The sequence below is a fragment of the Pecten maximus genome, chromosome 3 (genome assembly GCF_902652985.1).
Source record: "Pecten maximus chromosome 3, xPecMax1.1, whole genome shotgun sequence".
In the NCBI taxonomy this organism is placed as follows: domain Eukaryota; kingdom Metazoa; phylum Mollusca; class Bivalvia; order Pectinida; family Pectinidae; genus Pecten; species Pecten maximus.
In genome coordinates this window covers 21,659,972-21,678,072 of record NC_047017.1, presented here as the reverse complement: position 1 = coordinate 21,678,072, position 18,101 = coordinate 21,659,972, and the positions used below count along the sequence as shown (strand labels likewise).

At 35.9% G+C, this 18,101-nt stretch overlaps 1 protein-coding gene across 1 annotated transcript; it reads left to right on the top strand.

Moving 5' to 3' along the window:
- Positions 1 to 523: 523 nt before the first annotated feature.
- On the top strand, positions 524 to 17,692 carry LOC117323557. The gene is made up of 5 exons (XM_033878842.1): positions 524 to 1,834; positions 7,351 to 7,491; positions 8,887 to 9,074; positions 10,831 to 11,073; positions 13,752 to 17,692. The coding sequence occupies exons 1-5, from the start codon at positions 757 to 759 to the stop codon at positions 15,111 to 15,113; spliced, it is 3,012 nt and encodes a 1,003-aa protein (XP_033734733.1). The 5' UTR covers positions 524 to 756; the 3' UTR covers positions 15,114 to 17,692.
- Positions 17,693 to 18,101: the final 409 nt, after the last annotated feature.

The following is an 18,101-nucleotide window of genomic DNA, read 5'->3' as shown; positions in this document are numbered from 1 at the left end:
ATCTAAAATGCCCTTATGATTACTAATCTATTTAGCAAACTTTTGTTGTTTTTGCGCTTTACTTTATTTATTATTATTTATTTTGGTCCCCAGCCCCACCATTTGTAAGGCTGGATAACATTCGTATCTTGTAATTAATTCTTTTTAAATTGAATATATTTAATGTTTTATTATTAAATAAACGGATGTGTCAACACAAATTTGCTATAAAATTAGTAAGAGTTACGCTAAGATTTTCGAATGCATGGGCGTTGAAACTTTATCATTTTTTTGTGACCGAAGACAGACGAACTCTTTTTAATCAATCTGTGATAAAAATTAAAATAACACTAGCTGCAATATACTATATATTCTTATGATACATACATGTGGGAGTTTTATACAGCAACTTAACATTCATGTGAATGAATTGATCGCGACCTGATTCTCAGTCTTATAAGCAGTGGCGCATTGCACACGAGGCCAAGACTTGATCTGTTCTCCGTGGCCTACCCGTTCATTAGTTGGCCTACACTGTCGACAACAGCGACACCTACTGTCAGATTTTACGCAGGAAGAATGCACAGAATGATTCGCGCCAGTGGGATATTGTTCCAGCTTTTATCAAACTCACGATATCATTTTCAACATGTGTATTTGACATGAATTTTTAAAAACAATGTTTTTGGCGAAAGAGTGAGTTTTGGATATCTGAAGTTCCGCTTTGATAAATTTCGCGGAAATTTTAATAGGCAAAATAACATAAGCACAACAAACATGGCGGACGCTGTGAATGGTGTTTTGGAAATGACTAGTGCACATGTATTGGGCCAAGATACGCCTATTGTATCAGCTGACGGTATACGAAATTCAGAAAATGATGTTACAGATGAAGATATATTACAGCAAGCATTAGATGAAGCATCAGACAATTTAGTGACCACCAGTTTAACACAAGGTGACGAAACTGTTGCTGTAAACTTGGCCGACACTGTTGCAGATGGGACGTTCGACACATCAGAAACACCCGGTGTCCCGACCGAAGTGACGTTTGATAATGTGACGTATTCTGTGGTTACTGATAATGAAAATGTAATGTATGCAACCACATCAGGGGCGGCATTGGAACCGTCGGATAGTTTGTCAGAAGATGGGCCCCTGCACACCAGCATAAGTACAATAGAGGAGGGAGAGGATGACTGTGAGCTAGGGGACACTGTCACCACAAGTTCAGGTGTTTCTGTAAGACTTGTACCTGTCAATCAAGCGAGTGGGGCACCTCTCGGATCTAGTCAAAATCCCATTCGTATCATCCAGCAAGGTAATCAGTATACACCTGTACAACACCTCACCACAGAACAGCTTCAACAGATAATGCAAGTTGTGCAAGAGCAACAGGTAGCTAAAAGTACAACACAGGAGGGCTCCAGTATTCTCTACAACCCTCAGACGAATACACGAATAGTGTATAGAGTTATCTACCCGTCAGAGCTCCATAAGTCTGCTAACAGCGGTGCTCCAATCACTCTCCAATCACAGGGACAACAGACTGTGTTGCTAAGTCAAAGTAGTCGCAGACCCTACAAAAAACGGAAATTAGAAGAAGATCCCGATAAACAGGATGGACCTGATTTATCGAAAGAGGAAAAAGAACTTAGAAAAAAACATCGCCCGCGTACTAGATCGGGTAGAATTTCAAAACCGCCTAAACATATGGTAAAAGACTATAAACATATTCATGTTTTAGACTGGGATGAGGACTATGATGATTCTGATGGTGGTTACTCAGACTTTAAATACAGTGAAGATGAACGAGAAGAGAGGGAGGGCTCTGAATCAATGGGCATGGAAACAGGTATATTCCGATCAATTACAGATTGGTCTGGGGTTGAAATACATCTTTTTCTGTAATTATTAGCTGTGTTGCTTTTGCCACATTTAATTGGAACAGGTTAACATTTCATGCCGATGGGTGTACATATAAACCTGACTTCCATTTAATTTGCATATGCATACCATTGTTGAACTATGGTATACCTACTGATGGTAGGCTGGTCAATTTTCTTTTTAAAACATATTGAAATAAAAATTGAAGGCTTGAGATGAAAAATCTCCTTGTATACGTACACTCCAAATAGGATACTGAACATGTCCCTACTACATTTACAGTACTCCAACAATTTTGGAGGTTGACAAGGCAAGAAATTTATGATGGTGCCTTGTATTAACCTCTACTTCCCAATGGTAGTTTACCAGAAGCTGGGTGTCATATTTTCAAAGTTCAGATTTCAATAACATTTAGCTTTTTTTTTTAAATTTTGCATAAATGAGAATCATCAAAGGTTTAAAGGAATTAGTCCCCAAAACCAATTGATGACAGTTTTTAGCAAAAAAAAAAAAAATCCTCTTCAAATGTGAAAAAAGGTTTGTATATACAAAAACAGAATGCAAATGTCCACATGGAACTGCTTTTCCTTATTGTTACTAGCATTTGTTTCATATAAAGGCAGAGTGGTTAAGGTGTCCTGACACTATCACTAGCCCTAGCTCCCGACACTTTATCACTAGCCCTAGGCCTCCACCTCTAGGTTGCCAGTTCGAAACCCACATGGGGCAGTTGCCTGAGTATTTTTTCTCCAGGTACTTCGGCTTTCCACCACCTCGAAAACCAGGCACGTCCTTAAATGACCCTGGCTGTTAATAGGATGTTAAACAAATAAATAAATTGAACCAATTCATATAAAGTGCTAATATGTGTATTGTATTGACCACAATCATCGTGTTTGATAAATAAATGCTATCTTATGGTGATTGCAGCATATAAATGGAACAATTATGCATAAACTGGCAGTACACATTTATTTTGTCATCAAGGTTTAAGCCACAAATTGAGATTTTTTATCAAATTTGTCCACTGATTTGAGGGCAGAAGATGCATCAAAGAAATGGTGCTTGGAAAATAAGAGGTTGCGTTCAGCACATGTGTGTTTGATAATAAGCCAACCAGTGACCTCTTATCTTATTTTATAAGAGTACCTCGATGCGCTTATGTATGTTAAAAGTAACTTGAAACTAGTGTTGGGAATCGGTTGAATTTTTGTGATCGATCATCACTTGTGTGTAACCAATCGATGATCGATTAAAATCGATTAATTTCCAAATGTATTTTTTTGTATTCATATCCCAATATTTTGTGAAATTTATGCTTTCAACAACAATTTCAGTAACTAATTAAACTGTTATACCTACATGTATATACTATCTTTATACCTACATGTATACTATCTTCCTGTGTGTTTGTTTGTTTATTACACAGATAAACATGAACCAAAATTGTTTTTTTTAAATAATTTTATTCAACACAGAAAAAAAAAACAACAAAAGGATTGTTCATTGGAGTATTTAGCTAATTGGAATTTTTTGCACGGGCTGTAAAATGCTTTAATCCATCCGTTATCGAAAGTCTAATATACTTTGAAAACAAAAGTAGAACTGTGACTTACCATTGAAAGAATACGACTTTCTGCACATTTTACAAATAGTTTTCGTCATATTTAAAGTATCAGTACTTAACGGACCTTCTGCTTCTTGTTTTCATTAAAAACCAAAATGTTTCCATAAAATAGACCCTGTGCGTTTACCGGGGAGAAAGATCGTAGACGTTAACGTTGCTTCCATAGTTAGTTGCTTATGTTCTCACAAACGAAATCTTAGTCATCGGTACGTTTGCATTCCCCCTAGTATTACAGCACTACCGGTTAATGCGACGCTTGATTTTGTATGATACAAGCATAACCATTTCCCGCAAGCGACTGTGTTTTAGACATTGTCAAGTTGAATTTACGTATTTTTATCTGAAATCCGGCTAATATATTTTCATAAAACCTGATGTAGGGCACTTCCGACGAAACTCGATTACAGATTTCTTACTCGATTAATTGATCAAACGTCTCAAACAAGTGATACTCGACGAACTCGATTAATCGGAACACTACTACTTCAAACCCTGTCCAGGCTTTTTGATTCCAAATTGAAATTATTTCATATTTCAACCAAAATATTCAATGTAGCAAAGTTTTCATTCCAGTGTGTGTGGATAGAAAATTTGCTTGTCTGAAAATGTTAATGCATGCATGTGTCGAATGAAACATTAACTTGTCCAAGGGCAAAAGCGCTCAATAGAATAAGCATTTTGGGAATCTGGTTACCATTGATCAAATGTGTATTTCTACAAACGATGCTACAGAGCATGTTTTCTCAAATTTGATGACAAATGTTTATGCTTTTCCTCCATTAGTGATTGTGCAGGATATTTAATAAAAAAAATCCCAAATAAAATGGTGTCCCTCTATATAGCTAGCTGTACAGCCTGGATGGATTTTCTGAAAATATTAAAAGTGGTTTAATTTTTATTTTCAAAATCTTCATGCCATGGCAGTATGCCAAAATATGTCATACCCTGTATATTATATAGTGTATGTGAATTGCCCTACATGGTTGGTAATATATAAAGTCTGTTTTGGTTTTACCATATTATATATACATGTACACTCTAGATCTGGAGGTATATAATTATAAATTTGTATGCTGTTTATACCAATCAACATCAACTCTTGGTAATTTGCTATACATATGCAAGTGATGATGTATGTCATTGTTATTGCATTGTTATATCACTCCAGGCTTATATGTGGTACATGCAGATTTAATATTGACCATGCCTTGTGTATATATTCAGTCATTCATTATTTACCCATGAACAGATATCCAGCACACCGTTTTGAGATTTTGGAGAATTTACGTTATAGCTTCATCTATAAATAGCATATCATTTATTTACTAATTTATGGTATTTTCATTGTTTCAAACAAGGGACCAATAGACAAATATTGTAATATGTGACAGTATATAAATTATTAGAATTATTTTTTTCATGGCTCTTTGTCTGGAACCCTTTTACGTCATGGTGGTAATACTAAATCTGTTATGTGATAATATGATAATATATACCATTACACCTTATATCTATAGCTAGTTCTCACTTGTGATATATAACTACATTATAAGACCACTCAAGCTTGTCCCAAGTGGTATGTGTGACGCTTACCACTCCTTGTTTGTAAGAAGAACATTTTAAAGTCAATTTGTTAAATTGGTGAGTTTGCAGCCTTTTTCAGAAATAGGCATATTTTACCCCAAACTCAACGGTTGAACATTTTTTCATAAAAGTAGTCTTCTTGCCACTTCAAGAATACTTTATATTGTCTAATAAGAGCATTTTTGATGTTTTAAATACCTCCTTATATGCCGTATTTGTGTGATATCATTCACGACCGCCATTTGCAATTCAAGGTCAAAATAAAAACAGCGTTTATACATATAATAACGTCAAAGCTGGTCAAACCAATGCTCCTATTTTGTGCTTTAGACACTTGTGAGCAAAACGACATGGCAAGTTTGTGTAATATATGGGATACAAATGAGTTAATTATGTCCCCCTGAAACATGCATTTTTCTTACGTTTTGTTGAAATTTACAAACAGCTTAACAAATTACATGTCAACAGCAAGTCCCACGGTTTGCCATGATACATACTAAAAGTTCATCATGTTACTTCTGTGACATTGCACCATAATAGGGATTTATAGGCCTGCAAAATATCAATGTTTTGACTGTATTTGCTGTTTAGATGCCCCTTAACAACTCAGAATATGAATAAAAGATCTGCATGTACCAATAATTTTCATGATAAATTAAGGAATTCATTCTTATAATTCTCAAATGCAATTTAAAAGCAGTATCATATTTATAACTAAAACAAGCTGAATGCATTTTGTTTTCGCAGTTGCATGTAAAGTTGATCAATAACTGGTTTAGTGTAGAAAATAGATAGGTTCCCGTTTTATTTTTGGGCCTGGTAATTCCATTATCCAATAAATAATTTTGTACAACACAGCGTAGCAGACTTATATATAGGAATAGCGATTTATGTAATCAATTGTAGCTTGGGACATAGAAATGTACATTGCATAGCTCTACAATTCCATACATATATATAGATGTACTTATGTATACCTAATATCCTTAAACATGGACGATGTTCCATCATTGTTATGTTTCAATTTTCTCACAAAATTCAATATCGGATGTGTTAATATTTATCTATTGTCATGTTTAAGTTGATATTGAATTTTTTGTAACTTATTGGTCTTGAATTTGGACCTCCCACTGTTCGCATAATCTCTATTACAAGACTCAGAATTTGTTGTTTACTCCTGAATATTTTTCAATTTAAACTGGTCATTTTTCTTTAAAAAAAACACACAAAAAAAAACAGCAAAATAATAAGTAAATAAAACAAAAATGAAAATATGCTTTGAATTTATATTCTAAAATATGGAATAACTCTGTTTAAATGAAAATTTCTCCTTTACACGATCACCCTGCCCCTAGTGCCTTCCAATATTTGTCACTGAAAATGGTCCTTCCATTATGTAGTTTACCATGGTCACAAATATATATACTTGCTATTCTTTCTCCTCTGTTAGTGATTTATTGGCTCTAACATTTTGACACCTGTTATCTCTAACTTTGGCTCTGCTTGTGCTTGACATATTGAAATACAGTGTACCTGAATTTTTTTCCATTCATTTATATATGTTTACCATTATAATTTCTGCACATCATTTCTTTGTGTTCCCCATGACAGTCCACCTTCAAATGATTTGCAAGGTTGTTAATCTAATCCCAATTGGAATATAGTATTAATCATTCATTTTATTCCCCATAATACATTTTATACTCCTCTGTTATGCAAGGAAAAGGTTTTACTTTGCATTTATATCCCAATACACAGGCAATATTCCTTAACACATGAATTTCATGTGAAAAGGGCAAAAAAGTGAAATTCACATGAATTTCATGTGAATTTCACATACATGAATTTCACGTGAATTTGTTCCAGGTGAATTTCGCGTGAAAAATTTCAGGTGAATTTCATGTGAAAAAAATATTCACATGAAATTCATGTGAAAAAAATATTCACATGAAATTCATGTGAAATTCACACGAAAAAATTCATGTGAATTTCACATGAAAAAAATACCTGAAATTCACGTAAAGGAATATTGCCTGTGTACGCTGACTGTGTTATTCCACTAGTACTCTCAAGCCATTGTATAAATGTGCTAACTGATATATGTATTTTATATTCCACTCTTCCTTGTGGTCTTTGCAATGACAATCGATAGTCCACTACTATCGATATATGTCCACTAATTTATATATTATGACTATCGATATGTATGTCCACTATTTATATATTATGACTATCGATATGTATGTCCACTCTATGTATTTGTTATCTGTCAGGTGTGGGACATCCTCGTCCTAAAAACTGGAAGTGCGAGACCTGCCACAAGTCATACATCGGACGTGGTGGACTTGGCCGTCACTACCGGCTCAACCCAGAACATGGCTCTGTCGATGACCTTCCAGAGGAAACAATACACCGTGAGTGTTGTAATGATCCTTGGTAGGATTTAGTGTCGGTCTACATGTAAAACTAGTAGTTACAATTCTGGAGTGAACATATTGTCTGTATCATCAAAAGAATACTTCAGAAATTGACATGGAAACTCTGTTTTGATTCCCATACATCATTTTCCATTCTGGATTGTCAAGGGATGTTATCAGGTGGTTAGAATTAAAATATTCATAGTTAATATACATGGATTTTACTCTTAGTAAAACAGAAATGTCTGAAAGAAGTGCTATTGCCATGTTTTGTTCTTGACATCCACTTTTGATAATCTTGATCCTCATTATTTAATTTGAATCATATAATTTCTCAGTTTCACCTTTGAAAGCGTTGATGCAAATCCTACTGGTTTGTCCTCATCTTGCGGGTAATTGCTGACATATATACCGAGAAATTTAAAAGGAAAGTCACTGATCATGACTATAAGTTTATTTTTGAATTCTCATGAAATACAATGACACAAGGCAGCATCTTTTATTTACACTAATATTTCAGATTCAAAATTTCAGTAGAGGAAAGTTCATGATTTACTTTCACAAGGTTTAGATCTGTTATTAGTCCCCTGCCGTTTGAAAAACGGGGGGACTATAGGTTTACCCTCCGTCCGTCTGTCCAATACTCCGATTTTAATGAAACTTGGTATACATGATCAGTATAACATGTAGTTGTGCATCCCACATTTTGTTTTTCAAAAATTCATTTTTCAAAATGGCTGCCGACTTCTCATTGGTTGAGACTTGTCCGGACAACTCCTTCTAAAGGACTACTCCGATTTTAATGAAACTTGGTATACATGATCAGTATAACAATGTAGTTGTGCATCCCACATTTTGTTTTTCAAAAATTCATTTTTCAAAATGGCTGCCGGCTTCTCATTGGTTGAGGCTTGTCCGGACAACTCCTCCTAAAGTACTACTCCGATTTTAACGAAACTTGGTATACATGATCAGTATAACATGTAGTTGTGCGTCCCACATTTTTTTTTTTTCAAAAATTTATTTTTCAAAATGGCTGCTGACTTCTCATTGGTTGAGGCTTGTCCGGACAACTCCTCCTAAAGTACGACACCGATTTTAAAGAAACTTAGTATTCATGATCAGTATAACATGTAGTTGTGCATCCTACTTTTTTTTCCGAAAAAACAATTTTCAAAATGGCCGCCGACTTCTCATTGGTTGAGGCGTGTCCGGACAATCCTAAAGTACTACTCCGATTTTAACGAAACTTGGTATACGTGATCAGTATAACACATAGTTTAAAAAATGGGAAATAAATAGTTGCACTCCTGGTTCAGGCAGGGGACTTTGTATTGCTGTTGCAATACTATCCATCCTTGTTAAATAAAATATTACTGGCTTCTGTTTTAGCATTTGTTAGGTCTTCCCACAATGGTCTTAGCAACAGTACGGGTAACTTATCGGAGGACAGCAATACTCAAGACTCTATCTCTGGAATTCCTTCAGCGGGGACGCCCAACAAAATGTTCCACCACAGAGGAGGGTATCGGGGGCGCAACTTTGAAAATCCACTGAAACGGAAAAACAAACTTCGAGATGTATGTATTATTTCAGCCGTGCTGTAACTTGTATTTACTCGGACTTCTAGAAGAGAAGTATTGTGGCACTATCAACATTTACAGTGACACTAGATATGCAAATGCTGCAATGCTTTCATATTATATAGAAAAGTGACCTGCTCTTGAGGTCATTTTACATACTATGCAATACTTTGTCATGTAATTACTACATAGGTTCCATTATAGGTATATGATTCCAGTTTTTCATGACGATTGTGTAACAGGTTCCTCAATGATATTGAATACATTTGATTGTTTAGCATGATTAAATCACTATGGTTATCTGATATAAATGCTCTGTATTATTAGGTTGTATTATTAGGTGTGTATTAACACAGGTTCCATTGTAAGGAGTAAACCAAACATTATTAGCATGATTAAATCACTATGGTTATCCGATATAAATGCTCTGTATTATTTGGTTGTATTATTAGGTGTGTATTAACACAGGTTCCATTGTAAGGAGTAAACCAAACATTATTAGCATGATTAAATCACTATGGTTATCTGATATAAATGCTCTGTATTATTAGGTTGTATTATTAGGTGTGTATTAACACAGGTTCTTTGTAAGGAGTAAACCAAACATTATTAGAATGATTTGCTGAATAGATTGCTTCATATATAACAAACTATCAAATCCAATTACAGTGGAACTTCGTTAACTCAAACTCGGAAAACTCGTTTTAGTAAAGAAAACTCAGAAAACCCGGAAAAATCTAAATCAGAAAACTTTGATAATACGAAGTGAAAATTTGATCCCAACAATAAAAATCCTACTTGAAATGATCGAATAACTCGAAGTATCATTTTTGTGTCCAACAAAGATCGCTCAAGCAGAACTAATCTCTGACACACCGGTACTCGGCTGATGTTTTTACAGGCGTAGAAATGAAACAGTCACTGGTACCTATTAAATCTTTAAACAGCTGAAACAATAGTGTAATTATTGCCGAGGTGTTCAGAGTACGACTGTAACCGTCAGCGCTGTCTAGTAAATCAGATAACACGCCAACACAGCAACAGTAACATTTTATACGCACTTGCGCAGCCCAACTTCCTGTGCTAATACACATGGAAATGGCATGGTTATCTGTAAAACATAAGTAGGACTATCAAACAGTATTTTATATGTCCAATATAAGGTAATGGTTCTGTTTAGTTTTCCATATAATCTGTGTTAAATTTAAAGTTATTTGATATGACATTAATAAATTGTTATTCTGTCCCAGTGTTGAATTCCGATTTTATCGTTATTCCTTTTGCAAACATGACAAGTACATCAGATCGTTATTTAAGTGACTAAGTGAAAGAAACTTTATCATGACTGTATATCGGCAAAACTACACCAAACTACGAGTAACAGAACGAAATATAACATAAACATATACATGTATTGACCAGTCTTTACACTAAACTGATGAGTGGCAGAGCAGAGTTATAATGATGATATAATGTTGACAAATATTGACCAAACTTTTCACCAAAAATGACAGCTCGCTTAATTCGAACACTTGGATAACTCTTAAGTTTTCTCGTGGTCCTGTCAAGTTCGAGTTAACGAAGTTCCACTGTAGTAAGCAGACAAATATGAAAATTGAAAATATTGAAACTATAATATTAAGAAAAAAAGAAAGTTGTATTTAATTAAGAAGAGAAACAAGAAACCTATTTTCCTTACGTATGTATACGCTACTGTTGTTGTGTCCGAGTTGATTTCATTGTTGTGTTACAGCTGATCCGGCAATGTGAAGATGAGGAACTGATGGAAGTGGTACTACCTCGCCTTGCCCAGGTCATCACTCTGTGGGAGTTCCTCCTCATGAAAGTAGAGAAGGGCAAGCCATCTCTCCCCCATGTTGACGACATCTACCATGAATTCGAGGCACTTTCCAAACAAGTTCAGAAATTTTGCAAAATGTATCTGAAGCCTCTAGCAAACACCGAAAATAACCTCAGTAATGTAAAAAAATTAAAGGTAAATGGAAATGCTTTTCTAAGAGACTGCAAATTATACCTGTAGGTGTTTAAGAAATTGTAGCTTAGGCTTTAACACTGGTATAGGGAATTGTATGGAACATGATTGAGGATAGAACCAATCTAAAAAGATTTAAGAGAAATAGAAAAAATTAAGGTAATATAGTGTATAAAATACATTCGATTAGAAACGTATATACATCCGAGCACTTCGATTGTGATCAGGTTTTTAGCTCATCTGGTCCAACAGATTGGTGAGCTTATGCCATGGCGCAGTGTCTGGTTGTTCCTCTTCTTTCAACTTTTCTTTTAAATGAAATAGAGGTAAGACCTTTAAGAATGAAAGGATTAAGTCATTGCTGCTCGAACAGGTGTATGTTGCTGTCTTTGGGGGAAATGTCAAATTTTGCATAATGACTCTGGTCCCACCGGTGGAGGAGGGACAAGTCTACTTACAAATATAAGCCCTTTGAATTGCTAGCTAGTCATGAAAGACTGGACATATTTTGACCCAGTTTATTTGAAAGCCTCCTTATAGGAAGTGGAACAAATTTTGCATCAATGTTGACTCTGGTCCCCCCTACAGGGCTCAGATAGAATTTTTAGAACAACTAGGCACTGTGCCTAGTAACAATAGTACAAGCACTCGGCACTATTTGAAATCCACTTGGCACCAAATAGCTAACTTGTGATTTCATCTTGTTTTAAGTTAAGACTTTTATATTGTATGTCCTTGTGTGAGTGCATACATCTTATCATGTCTTAATAATATATTTAGTTATAGAAGAAAGAAAACATCACAAAATTATCTTTTGTAAGTTTTTAATCTCATAGAACCAGTACCTATAAAAAGTGTCAACTAAGTATCTGCAAGATTGGGGCACTCTGTACAATATTAACAGTTCGTGATACTCCAACAATGTTATAGGTTTTACATGTACACAGCGCAGTCGGCAAAATCATTTCCGATAGAAAAAGGGCCGACCAGCAGCCTCTTATATTATAGGGGTACAGTTCATGATATCTTAAATGTCGTATTTCGTCATCCATTCTTTATGGAATTACCCTTCACCTTTCACTCTCACTTGAGTCGTAAAGAAACTAAACAGGAATACGCTGCAACCTCAAAAAACACATATGCACTCGCCACACACAATCATGCATATCGCACGCACAGGAGGCAGTCCATCTGTTAAATGAATCAAACCAAACTAAACCAAACACTTGTGTCATTTCGATCTCTAGTTTGTCGGACTTCCTCATTACCGTCAGTTAACGTTCGTTAACGTGATTGTTTTGAAAAAGAAATCAACAAGCCGCTCGCTCGTTGTTGTAAAGGAAGTTGTGAAGAAACGCCCGCATGCGCACTGGTTTGTTAACAGCATCTCTTTGATGCTTTATTATCAGACGCATGCTTTAGTAAATTACAAGCGTTTGAACGACCCAGCCCGTACTAGTGAACACATGTCACGTTAGCCTAAGGTATGTGTATGGTTCATCTTATCGACATATGATATTAAAATCTTTTTTAAAAAATGTCTTTGGATTAGTAACAATTCGACACAGACTGTGTGGTCTAAACTTTTGCTCGGCACTAGGACGAGTCTCGCCCAACAGTTCACTCGGCACTTGCCTGTTTTGACCCGGGCAAGACGAGTGGATGAGTGGTTTATCGGAGCCCTGCCCTAGTGCAAGAGGGGCTGGGTCCAATAGGGGAAATAGAGGTAATTCCTTTAAATTGCTGCTAGTCACGAACAACTAAATGGATTTTGTCCAGATTTCTATAGAAGCAACATTAAGGGGGTAAGTGAAACAAATTTCACATAAACTGTGACTGCCCCCCTCTGGGAGGACAGACAAGACCCTAATAAGCAATAGGGGAAGTAGAAGCATGTCCTTTGAATCGGTACTTGTCATAAAGGACATCATAGATTTTGACAAAGTTTGGTTTGAAGCATCCTTTAACTATGGGTCTGTCCAACCAGGGGTCTCGGAGGCATTTCATATAGGGGAAATGTAGCAAGTTCTTAGAAATTCTTCTTATGTAAGAATGAAAGGATTATGTTCGTATATAGTCCATATTTTGATTTAAGTATTCTAATGTAAACTTTTTCCATTATCACTGCAATCTCCAGGTGAGCTATACAGACCCTTTGGGCCTCTTGTTTTAGTACATAGTTGCATGTTCTAGTCATATTGTATCTGATTGTGTTTAGGGCCCATTATAGGAGATCACTCCTCCATTTTCACCTTTCTACTGCCATACTGTGATGTAATGGCTCAGCAACTATTTGAGTATTTTTCAACCCTTTAATAATAGTATATAAGTATATCACGGTTGTCTGTGCAAAAGAACGGAATATTTGACCCTCGATACTGGTAATCGACTGTTGTTCATGCGATAGAACACAATAGAACAAGGGTTGATTACCAGTACTGAGGGTAGAATATTCTGGACTACTGCACAGACACCCATGATATACTTGTTTTCTTACATAATAAATAAAACACACTGGAGTGTTGACATCTGAATGACAATTTATGTCATAGTTGTTTAATAGTTCGCATGTGACCAAATTCTGAAGTGTCACAGGTGTTCAATAGTTCACAAATGGCCGTGTAATAGTCATTTTAGCAGTTCAATAATAAACAAATTGGTATTTTCTTTTTTGGTTACAGGTGGAGAACAAACGCATGGCAGGAGTGCTAGATTTGGAATTAGACACATACGAGGTGAAAGAGATTCCTGCCAGTGATTTATCAACATTCCACTATAGACAAATACCTATTGATCCCCCACATGTGGACACTACCATCAAACCTCGTGTGAAACGTGTGGAGTATGTTACCCAGAGACAGTTGCTCTCCAAGATGGCTGCTGGGAAGCAGCTGACAAGAACCACGTTGAGTAACTCGGGTGGCAATAACTATGTATTAGCAACAGGACGACCTGTTGTCATGGAGGCAAGTAACGGTAAATTGTCTTCCTCTTCAACTACAACAATGCTTGACAATCAAAAGTTTGGTAAGATAGACAGTATCATGCAATCAGTCACACCAGTGTCCTCAACACAGCCACGGTTTGTGACGGTGTCGGCGGCACCTAGTCACGTTAACACGGTGCTCACATCTTCAGGTACGAACAGTATGACACCGGGGGTCGGTAAACAATCCAGTAGTACACCAGTAGTGATACAGACAGTGGAATCTAAACCAGGCATTAAACCAAATGTTGTGGGTGGCATTAGTTTATTACCACCAAACCTTGCCTCGCTAGCAAATGCTCAAAAGGCATCTACATCACAACCAGTGGCTGTGAGTGTGAATATGGCTTCTAATCTAGTTCAGTCCACGCCAGCTAACACAATAGTGATTCAGTCAATACCAAATCAATCTCCTGCAAATCCGGTTGTAGAAAACTTGTTGGGAACTAGCTCTATTGACAGACCTACAGTTAACAGCCATGAAAACATTGTTACCTCATTGACTGAACCCCTGGCGACCGTACCACTTTCAGTGGTAGATGGTCTAGTGATCGAGGAGTCGCCCATACAGTTGTCCTCCCTTCCACCAGCAACCAACGGGGAGAAAGATGCAGATATTTCTGTGGTGGTGGAAGAGGAGGAACAAGGAAACTCTCCACAAGAGGAGGTACAAAAGTCCCTAGATACCAACACAATATTATGTAAAAATGAGGTTGGAAGTCTTGAAAATATTATGGACACAAGTGATACAATTGTGGAAGCTACAAGAGAATTTGAGGAAGGGGAAATGGTGCAACTAGTACAGGATCAGATTCTAGAGGAAGAAGGAGTGGAGGGGATACAGGTGCCATCAGATCACATCATCACTGCCTCCAATATTTATCAGACCCCTGAAGGTATCATTATTATCCAGAACCAAGATGGGAGCACAGTACAACTACAGGGTGGGGACGGAGAGCCCATCCCATTAGAGACTGTACAGGCACTGCTGGCTATGGACGGACAACTCTTACAGACCACCATGGAGGAAGGGGAGCAACTCCAGCTTGACCAGTGAACACGACCACAAAAACCACAGAATCACTTGGAAAACAGCCAGAGTTGTAGGGAATCATTAAGCATCATGGTTATTGTAAGAATCTTTTAATATTTTGGGCCAACCTTTTTGACTTGTGGGAAGTGTATAGCACAAGCAATATTGACCATTCCACCATTTCTAGATACGGCAGACTACTAGCACAAAATAATAGAGTTAGTGTCTTGCACATAATTTACAGATGGACCTCTATTAGAAAGAGGAATCCCTCTTTTCTACTGGAAACAATTTCATAATTATAAATTACTTAATATCAGGAAGTAAATAACAAGGAAACTTTCCATTTCTGTGTTTGGAAATTAAACAATATTGGTTTATAAATTATGAAATGATGTAAAAGGTTGTAGGTAAGCAACAGTAGATTTTAGAAAATACAATTCAGTCAAATAAAATTTTCTGAGATATTCTATTTTCAAGGTGAAATTAAGATAGAGAATGCCATACCATATGTACCAAACTTGGTGTATGTACTTTTGTCAAGAACCTGGCAACTGTTCACATTTACAAGAGTGTTAACAATAACTAAATACAAGTACATATGGTCCAGAAAAATATTTATGATCAGTGGCACAAAGACAGAGGAATATTACAGGTAATGAGTATAAAGCACACCTTATTTTGGCACACTAAAATTTGAAGTGGATTTAAACGTATTAGGTGCAATGTGATGGATGATCAATTGATGCACACATTGATATTTGTCAGAAATTGATGTACAGAAAAATTAATGTACAGAAACTGAAATCATTATTGAGTGAAATTCTTTTACCACAAAATAACAATTAAAATAACCCCTAAAATTTGTATGTTTACAGCAAGTGTATTGGGATTTAGGCAGCATACACTGTAGTGTACTGTTATTAAGTTTTCAAAACGTATCCATAGGGGGAAAATGACACTTAAGACAATCGAAATGGTAATTTGGCCTCTCACAAATTGCAATACAGTTGTGAATTTTAGTGAAAATTTAGTCAAAATGACTTATGGAAATACTTTTCATGTATTCTCTAATAGAAATATCGGATTGGTGAATTTAAATTCCAAATCTGGAATTTATTTTTAAAAGTCTGGTGTAATAAATTTTCCGAAAGTGCAATTTCGCCATACCAGGTTCAGAGGTTCCCTTCTCCATTTGCTGTTTTAAGATAATGTATCTATCAGTTGCCACCTCTCTATAACTATTAGTTAAACACATCTTCATATGGATATCAAACTGGCTAAGGACTCCCATGTCAGAAAAATTATTTCTGAACTTTACAGCTCTGTTATTTCAGTAGGATGTCAATTCGTTAAAGAATTAAACACAGGTGTTGTTTAGTAGTCTGTAATATTGCTGACTCAGTTGTTTCTGATATTTACTGGTTTTCGGTGACTTTAAAATTGTCTTTAAACGTGTTCAACTTAAATTCCATGGGATATAGAAATTGGTTCTGCAGTGTGTCCGTCCATCTGTCTGTACAGGTGAAGACATTTGAATTGTTCATATGGGTTTAACTGTAAGTGCTACATCTGATATTTGTTACAATGATGAAGCTAGGTTTGATCTACTGAACTGTAAGTTTATGCTGCATGTAAGGTACATATAATATTTCGTTCGTTCAGTTTGATATCAGATTACCAAGTTTTGTGTTCTATCACACTTGCATTTGAATACCAGTATATTTCATCAACCTTTAATGCAGCGGAACTGAATTCAGATTGAAGTAGAGTAAGGTACTGCAGTCTTAATGGTTTTGATTTTTTTTAAATTGTGAATCTGATAGATAACTTATAGTTCTAATGAACATTTAACTACAGGTGTGTGTATGTGTGAATATATCAAAATGAAAGGGCATTACGATGTCTGGAGTGAAAGGTTTAGAATCGTTTTATAGAACTTTGAGTTCCAAATAAATTGGATATTGTACAGTTTTGAGATATGTTAAATATTAGGCTGTTACATATATGTGAAGTACAATTGGAAGACTGTCTATATACCAATGTTACTGATATCCTATTTTTGCACTATAGTTAGCGCAATAAATAGTGTCAAAACATTTTCTCAACAGTTAATATTATTGTTCAGGTGAAAATAATTTATAAGCATTGTACATAATGTAGTGCTCCATGCTGGTGCCAAAAGTGCTAAATTTAGTGTTACAACAAATCCATTTACATGGGAGCAGACATTGTAATGCTAGCTCTATCAGAATTGGACACATTCTCCAGTGAAATAACAGATAAGCCCAGGATAGCGATCCTATGACTGGGGTCGCTGACTTGTGGAGTAAACCTTGCTATAAAATATGTTTAGCAATATTGTGTTTTTATACAAAGTTGTATTATACTTTCTGTTCATTGTCTGACAGTTGAAACAGAAATTATGTAATTTATTGGCGAACACAGTACTGTGAATGAAAGCAAGACCTGTCTTTGCTTTAAAACCAGGAAATGTTGAAAGATACTGATTATTCTTTTCAAAGAGCAGCTATAGAAATTTTAATAAATATCTGAATCTTTTTGCATTGACAGTTAATGTATTAAAATTCTTACTACCTGGAGGTATGGACTGAAGTGTTGTTTGTTGTCAGAAACCATTGTGTCCTACATGTAATCCTGTGTGATAACATGTATCTTCAATCATTAATTTCTATCTCACATAAGGTGAACTGCCAGTGAGCTTATATGGTTTGGTGCACTAGTGGTCGTTCAACATCCGTCTGTCCGTGGACTTTTATCTTGTAGAAAACTATAAGCAATTGGGTACTAATATCTGGGCAGGAGCTACCTGGGGAAGAGTACATGATAGTTTGCTCATATAGATGACCTTGACCTGAACACCCAGAGGGCTGATATATTCCCAGGTGGTACCTAGGACAGAGTGCTATTAAGTTTACTCATATATTGATCTTGACCTATCTTTAAGATCACAGACCCACTGTTTATACAAAATTGGTTCCCCTTCACCCA

Bases quoted from the DNA above. Each gene is read 5' to 3' on its own strand.
- LOC117323557 (XM_033878842.1), top strand. From the start codon at position 757: ATGGCGGACGCTGTGAATGGTGTTTTGGAAATGACTAGTGCACATGTA. The intron at 1,835-7,350 runs GTATATTCCGAT...GTTATCTGTCAG, and splicing joins ATCAATGGGCATGGAAACAG to GTGTGGGACATCCTCGTCCT. The intron at 7,492-8,886 runs GTGAGTGTTGTA...CTTCTGTTTTAG, and splicing joins TCCAGAGGAAACAATACACC to CATTTGTTAGGTCTTCCCAC.